The following is a 7,500-nucleotide window of genomic DNA, read 5'->3' on the forward strand; positions in this document are numbered from 1 at the left end:
GGCGTCGAATGTGGGATGAGTTTGTTTCTTCTCTCCTCTCCTCAAAAACCAACAGATGAGATCGCAGGCGAGTGGTACGGAAAACATAATAAATACGATAAAATAAAATAAAAATAACAGGTATGCCCAGAGATTGAAAACCTCGATCAATGGCTCTTAACACAAACTCAAGGAACTGGCCTTCCCATGACTCTGAGCCGAAAAGGTTCCAAAATATAAACACTAATTCACCCATAAAGAGATGAACGTTCGGGTTGTGAGGTAGCCGGTACGAAGGCCAGACACGGCAATAAAATACTGTTATGATGTTGACAAATCATCGTATTTACTTTCAAATTTAAGGTACAGAAGGGACCAGAATGTATATTATGGGAAGTTCGAAGGCTTACTTAATTCGCCCCAAACAAGGACGTTCGCTTAAAAAATAATCTACACAGTCAACAAAAGTGTGCGGTGGCTTTAAATGCAATGTTATAGGAAAATTGAACTGAAAAAAGGAAAGAAATTTGGTGGTACCTTCACGAAAAAATGCTTCATAACAGTGAGTCAGGTTTCAAATCAAATACAAACGTCGGAGTTATTATTCCGCCATCAGTGGAAATCTGCGTTTTATCACACTCTTGAACTGTGATGTTTGTACAAACGCAATCCCACCTACCATGAAGCTACAGCGCGGCTGCTGAGTTCAGTAGGTGTTAGGAAACGCGTTAAAAAAACCTTTAGAAGACATAATGAGTCTAGAATCACTCATCCTCTGTTTTTCCCAAGGAACGGTCGCGTGATCAATAGTTTCAAACCAAAACAAGCGCGTGTTTAAAAATGCCATAGAGTCATTGTACTCATTCGTACAAAGAATGCGCGTGTTGAACGGTAAGAATTTTTAAGGTTGTATGAATTCGGATTTTTTTTCTTACCTTGAAAATTCTACGCCAGTAATACGCCTTCGAGTGATTGGCCGGGGACTGAAGTATTGGAGAGCGTCCGAAGATATGAAGCATCGAACAGATGCGGGAAGTTCATTATAAACATAATTTGCGTGCTGTGCGAAAAATGTCTGAAACAATGTTTTGACAAGATCACGGTATTGATAGGATTCAGTTGAAAGAAGACTGCTTTGTCTCAAACGATACTGCCAATAAGTTTACTAAGTACCGTAACATAAACAAAGCATTGGTAAAGGAGACCCGCCGTTCTCGCAATGTTTTATGGTCTTCATGCCTGAGGCGTTTGCTTTAGAAGGCCCCCAAAGACAAATAATATGAGCACAAGTTTGAGAGCAAACTTGAACGTAGACGTGTTATCTTCCAGAAGTAAGTTAACCTGAGGTTCACGTTCGAGAAACGATTCACGTGTGTCACATCACACGTAAATAATGCTAGGCAGCTTTCATTTTGAAATGTTATATAAGGTTTACAGTTTCATCGCCAAATTCGAAAAAAGACCACCTTGCGAAAGCTGGCAACAGTCCCACACTTCACCAATAACAGCTGGGCGTGACAGGTCAAAGTCAAATCGTGAGGCGTTGATTTCCGCCATTTACGTTCAATAATAACACCACAGGACTTTTTTTCCCTCAGAGTTAACAGTTCAGTTATCGCTCTGCGAAACAACGATGAAAGGTAATAGAATCATAACCTTGCTGGTTAAACGATCACCCACAGAACAGTGAACATTGACCTTGTTCGACCGTCAAAGAAGTTAGACGAGGGACGACAGACACGACAGTCACCCAGGCAAAAGGCTCATACATAGGAACAGTTAGTACAGGAATCGAAGGGAAATAGGGCACACGTTTATTTTCAAGTCAATAAATTATCTCGTTCCCGTGCACACCTAATACCCTAACAAGAGGCATGACATAAAACTGGAGAGCTTGTACGACATTTATATTCCAGCGCATCACAGCATGAATACATTGATGTAACAGCACCGCACTGGATTCAATTAATTTGACATTTAGGATGATTAGAAAAACTCTTCACAGCCGACTTGGGTCGAATTCTTCCGACAAGCAATGTAAGCCTTCATGTTCTCTTCCAGATAGGGCAGCGGATACTCCCCTTGGCGAAGGAGCTCGTAATGAAAATCTTTCAACGAAAAATCCTGACCCAGCTCTGTCTTTACCAGGTCTCTTATGCGCACGATGTTCAATTGACCAATCACGTAACTCGTCGCAATACCGGGAAAGCTGAAGTACCTCACCAAATCCTTTTCAACGAAGTCTGGGTCACCTAGCCAGACATACTTGTTGTACAATTTTTGCGCCTGTTGGATGTTTTCGCCTCTCCAATTAAGATCAATATCCACAATGGTTCGTACAGCATATAAAATCTGCCAAAGGACAAAAGGAAAAAAAAATTCGTTGAACAAAACTGGATTGAATTTCATGAATCTTGACAACAGCAGCGGAAATACCAATTTTTCTTTGAATCAATCAGTTTTGAGATTACTGTTCAGTGGAACCGACACTCGGAGGAAGCAAGACGAAGCATTTTTTTTAAACGAAAACCCCTGCAAATTGTAAATAATTCATCCTACCTGATAAAATATCATGCCGTATTTCTGCAGTAGCAAGCTCTTGTCAAGAATGTTTAAGTAAAGTCTTGTGCTTTTTGGTAACAACTCCCCCTCGGTATAAGCGGCCCAGCCATCTGTCATGGCCGGAAAAAAGTTGGGTTTCGCCAGCCAATGAATCGCATCATTACAATCATCTCGAAAAAGCTCTTCGAAACTTTGAACCTGCGATGAAGGGAAACATTAAATGTATTGGTTTGCAATTGTGTTTCTGTAACCCAAAAACAGACAAATGGCCAACATAAACTCATTAAACGCGGCAATTGTATCCATGCGCCTCTCGGGAAACGAATGTGAGCCCTTTTTATCATCAGGAAGAGATGCAGAGAGCTCGTCAGTCAAGAGTCGTTTCGAACTAACCGTCTCAAGTCGTACGTCTAGTTACAAGCCTGAGAGAAAAAGCGAATTGTTAGAGTGGCTGGGTTGTCCTGGTAAATTCAATCCTAGTTGAAGAACTACTTGGTTACAGAAAGTTGTTGGCAAGTCAAATAAGTCGTAACTTTGATTAGTCCCCACTGACTGAATGACGTAATTTAGGAAGAGGCTTTTCAGTACAACTGACCTCTAGATGGTGCCCTGGTAATTGCTCATGCGCAGTGGTGGTGTACTCAGTCCATTTCGGCCCGAATTTGTCAAGGAAAAAAGGCAATGCCTGTGTAGCCTTGACTTTGCAGTCCTTGCTGCCTGGATGATAGGCATGAAAACTCGTGTAGGGATTATAAAAAGGGACCACTTCCATTGGACAGGAAGGTATTGTCCTTTTAGCTCCGTCAGCGTAGAATAGTGGGTCAAGAATTGGTCTGATGTTCTTGCTCATGGTCTAAAAAGATAAATATTAAAAGAGGTCAAAACTGCCTTTTCAAGTCATTAATTAAAGAGAGAGAGATAGATCTGTCAGATATAATACACACCCAAGTTTCCCCTGCGTTCCTCTTTGCTATTCGCTTGATTTTGATAATGGTGTCACATTAATTAAAATTCCTTAGCATAATTCATGTTTCTCTGAATTTCTTTCCCCACCCTGAACAATCAACTTTTTCTTCACAGTCAAAATTCAACCTGGATGAGTGTATATATCTAGCACAACCCTTGCAATACTTAGAAGAACCTTGTGGGCCATTTTTATCCATTAGACCCTCAATCAAAGTTTAGTCATACTCACATTCTTAGTGTTGGCAATCCAGTCCTGCATGGCTCTCCATCGTTCGGGGCAATATGCCCGTGCACTTTTATCGTCCACACAAAGTCTAAAGGCTTTTTCGTCACTCTCGTTCCTAGGAAACGCTTCGATGTTAAAAGACATGTTGGCATGCTGCAGGGCAAGTTTGAAGTTACTGATTGCGGTAGTATTTACGTTCTGACTGGTATATCTCTTCGCAATATCCACTGCCTAAATATAAGAAACAAAATTATCATCGATATTGTCATGGTTACCATCTTCAACATCATCATCATGAGGCTTCTCTCCGGGTACTCCGGATTATTATTATTATTATTATTATTATTATTATTATTATTATTAATTAATTAATTAATTTATTTTTTCAACCCAGCTTTGGCTGGAATAACAAAGGCATCAGGCCACTTCTCGCGGCCTCAAATGACCTCTTTTTCATCTCATGTCCCAATCCCTCAATTCATTCCCTTTCCAGGATTCTTCGCAGAAGTTTTTTTATGCAAGGGTCAGCTGAACAAATCTTACAAGTGCCAGATCTTGGGACATGTAACCAGCAAATAATATTTAGACTAATAACAAAATAATTATGAAAGGGTGGTTGTACGGCTGTGAAGATATGTATTTTTTGTTTGACCAATATTTCGTCAGGCACGGCCTGATCGACTTCTTCTTCTTCTTCTGTTCCTTTACAAAAAATGATTGGAACCGTTCCACTTTTTATCGGACCAGTGTCTTTTTTCCTCTGTCGTGTAAACGCACCTTAAGTCTCCGTTTTGTCTCTCCTATGTATTGTTTGTTTTGTTGCAGCGTCTACAGTGTATCCTGTAAATAAGATTTTTTGAGTTACAGTCAATGTAGTGTGGAATTTGTCTCATCTCTTTAGTAGTCGAAAACATGCCTGACGAAATATTGGTCAAACAAAAAATATATATCCTCACAGCCGTACAATCAGTCTTGCATAATTATTTTGTTTTTAGATCCCAGTATGCATGCCTCTTGCAGCAGCAGTCAAGGTCATGTGCCATTCCAAGTATATTTAGTTGTCCGATGAGCCCCTTTGGGCTCATCATTATTATTATTATTATTATTATTATTATTATTATTATTATTATATTATTATCATCATCATTATCGTTATCATTATCATTATCATTATTATCATTATCATTATCATTTCATTTTCATTACCATTATCATTATCATTATTATTATCATTATCATTATCATTATTATCATTATTACCAAGGGAAGTCAGAGTGGTTTAGCGGTCATCGACTGCGCCTCCGACCTCTGTGACCCGGGTTCAACCCTAGCCGCGGGTCATATGTAGACTGAGTTTCAGTCTACTCAATCTATAGGTAACTCTGAGGTTTAATCTCCGGGTACTCCGGTTTTCCTCCCTCATCAAAATCGATTCTCAGTCAATTAAATCCGGCTGCGGGCGAATACCCTCGATAAGGATAACCTTTGGTATCCTTCCCTTTCATTGAATTAAATGAATAAAGTTGCCATTACACAATTTTTTTTTCCTTAGACTCGACTACTGCAAACTAAAGTCTGGCAATCGGGGGATCTAGTCAGATTTTTGTGAATATTGCTATAAAGACATGATTTTCTGGCAAATCTACGCGCAGCAACATAGGGCAGGATACTTCATCATACTCCATAGTTCATATCCCATAGGGCAACTCAGTACTTCATACCATAGCGTATCCAACCTCGTTCCCAGGTTTTATCTTCTCTGCCTCCTTACGACAAAGGAGGCAGAAAAGAGAGACTCTGAAAACGAGGTTGTAGTGTCTCGCGCAAACACCAGGTCTTAGTTAATTCCTATCGAAAAAATATTTTCTAACAGAGATTCGATCCGTAAGGCCAGGTTAGGGTTATGGTTAATTTCAAAAGGCAGGACAATTGATCCCAACGGTCTTAATATCCGCGAAGAAACGTATTAGATTTCAGTTTATTATTTAGAATGATTTCCGTTATTTTTCCGTTACTCTTAGTAATTGAATTCAAAATCGTTTTAACTGCCATGTTTTATCACATTTTTTCCAGTATTACGTCAACATCCATTTACTATATATATATGTACATACAAGCAATTCAATGTAAACTCTCATTGTACCTGAAGAAGGCTGGTTTGGCAAGCCGAAACATAGTACACCACTAAAATCAAATCTACGTTGTATCGGCTCTTGCTTCAAATATTTAGTTTCTTAGTTAAACAACGGTTAAGGCGCAAAACAATTCGTTGAGTTCTGAAGGTAACATTTGTGATTACAAGAGCCCATGAACTCTTGGTGATCAACATGGCTTAAAATGGCTGAGAAATGTGATCAACTTTAATATCAGATGCTCTTCAACCAATGCGGGAGGAGCCAGCAAACGTGAAACCACCCCTGCAGTTTCGTGCTCTTTAAGTATTTCCAGAAATCCATAAGGGTTTGAAACGTGTAACGGCCCCTTGTGTGCTGGGAAACAAGCTTCCGAATATTCAATTTGCTAAGTACCATATTTGGAACAACAAGAGCGAGGGGTTTCCAAATATGGTACTTAGCACTGAAACATTCAACCAATCAGTTCGCACTGAATATTCGGAAGTTGTGAACGCGCGTTACACGTTTCAACCCTTATGGGTTTCTGGTATTTCAAATGTAATCCTATCGAAGGAGGGAAGTGCTTCCCGCACTTATCTGGACAATTTAAGCAATTATCTCTTTTAGACACCTTTGTGCTTGCATAAACCTGCATAGGCTTGCATAAATTGACTTTTGTCACCTTGTTTCGATCAGACAGAGCAATTACTTAGGGCTCGGGTTTACACTGGACGCGTTTGAACACCTCTCTATTTCAATAATGTCTCAGTCTTCATAAAAGGGAGCGGCACATTTATTTACCTCCTCATATAGTTGATCAAGCCTCTTAACCGCTTCTTCTCGCAACTGAAGTGGTGTGATTTCCAGAGTAGTAAAATACCTCATCAGGGACTCGTACGTCTTAGGGCCGCTAAGAGGTTCACCAGTGGGAAGTTTGTGTGTCGCAGCCTGACTCGGGTCCCTTTGAGTATGATCAAAATAGACAGCTCCAAGTGGAAGTTTACCGAGACCGTTCAAAATTCTTTGATCTGGGCAGTGTTGAAAGTGCTCGTCTTCGAGATACCTTTGGAGAAAAATGAATTATTTTTAGTCTCGTTTGTTGAGGTCATCGTCGTTTCCGCGGGGGTAACCCCGACACGAGCCTCGTGATTTTGCCAGCCTAATCTTGCTGTTTCAGTTGATACCCTCTGATTCTGGTCTGAACTTTCTACAACTGAACTTTTTCGACCTTAAGTGGGGGCTATCTGACAATAACATGGAGTTTTTCTTTTCAAGGACGGCTGTCACCTGTAATTATTATGGATAGGAATATAATAAACATACTCCAGTAAGTTAAGCAACGGTTTGGCGATATTTTGTACAAGCGATCGGTTGAAAAAGGGTGTCACGTCTAAAAGATGGATCTCTCTCCAAGTCTTGTTATCATCTTCTGACAATTGCTCGAAGAATCCTGAATGTAGGAGAACTTTGGCAAATCGTTCATCGTATATTCCTAAAATGAAGAGAAAAATAATATACACTATTATTATATCGGCAAACCGGTCCGAGATGAAAATGAGAATTCTGATTGGTTCTCTGAACGATCCGAAATCATTGCAATACGGACCGCTAAAATGGACTGGTAACGAAGCTGCGTATATGTTGCCGGTAAAG

At 40.0% G+C, this 7,500-nt stretch overlaps 2 protein-coding genes across 2 annotated transcripts in view; both read right to left on the reverse strand.

The window, feature by feature from the left end:
• The window catches only part of LOC138011520 (fibronectin type III domain-containing protein-like), a 30,687-nt gene extending 29,052 nt beyond the window's left edge, over positions 1 to 1,635 (reverse strand). The window contains exon 1 of the mRNA XM_068858563.1: positions 915 to 1,635. Within this exon, the coding sequence (XP_068714664.1) occupies positions 915 to 998 (84 nt within the window). The 5' untranslated portion in view covers positions 999 to 1,635. The remainder of the gene's footprint in view (positions 1 to 914) is intronic.
• Positions 1,636 to 1,770: 135 nt separating this feature from the next.
• Positions 1,771 to 7,500, reverse strand: part of LOC138011524 (uncharacterized) — a 13,542-nt gene continuing 7,812 nt past the window's right edge. Inside the window, exons 3-8 of the mRNA XM_068858569.1 lie at positions 7,171 to 7,339; positions 6,649 to 6,910; positions 3,737 to 3,964; positions 3,137 to 3,394; positions 2,539 to 2,739; positions 1,771 to 2,331 (exon numbers count right to left, since the gene is read on the reverse strand). Coding sequence (XP_068714670.1) covers positions 1,966 to 2,331; positions 2,539 to 2,739; positions 3,137 to 3,394; positions 3,737 to 3,964; positions 6,649 to 6,910; positions 7,171 to 7,339 — 1,484 coding nt within the window. The 3' untranslated portion in view covers positions 1,771 to 1,965. The remainder of the gene's footprint in view (positions 2,332 to 2,538; positions 2,740 to 3,136; positions 3,395 to 3,736; positions 3,965 to 6,648; positions 6,911 to 7,170; positions 7,340 to 7,500) is intronic.

Source organism: Montipora foliosa, chromosome 7 (genome assembly GCF_036669935.1).
Source record: "Montipora foliosa isolate CH-2021 chromosome 7, ASM3666993v2, whole genome shotgun sequence".
NCBI lineage: Eukaryota > Metazoa > Cnidaria > Anthozoa > Scleractinia > Acroporidae > Montipora > Montipora foliosa.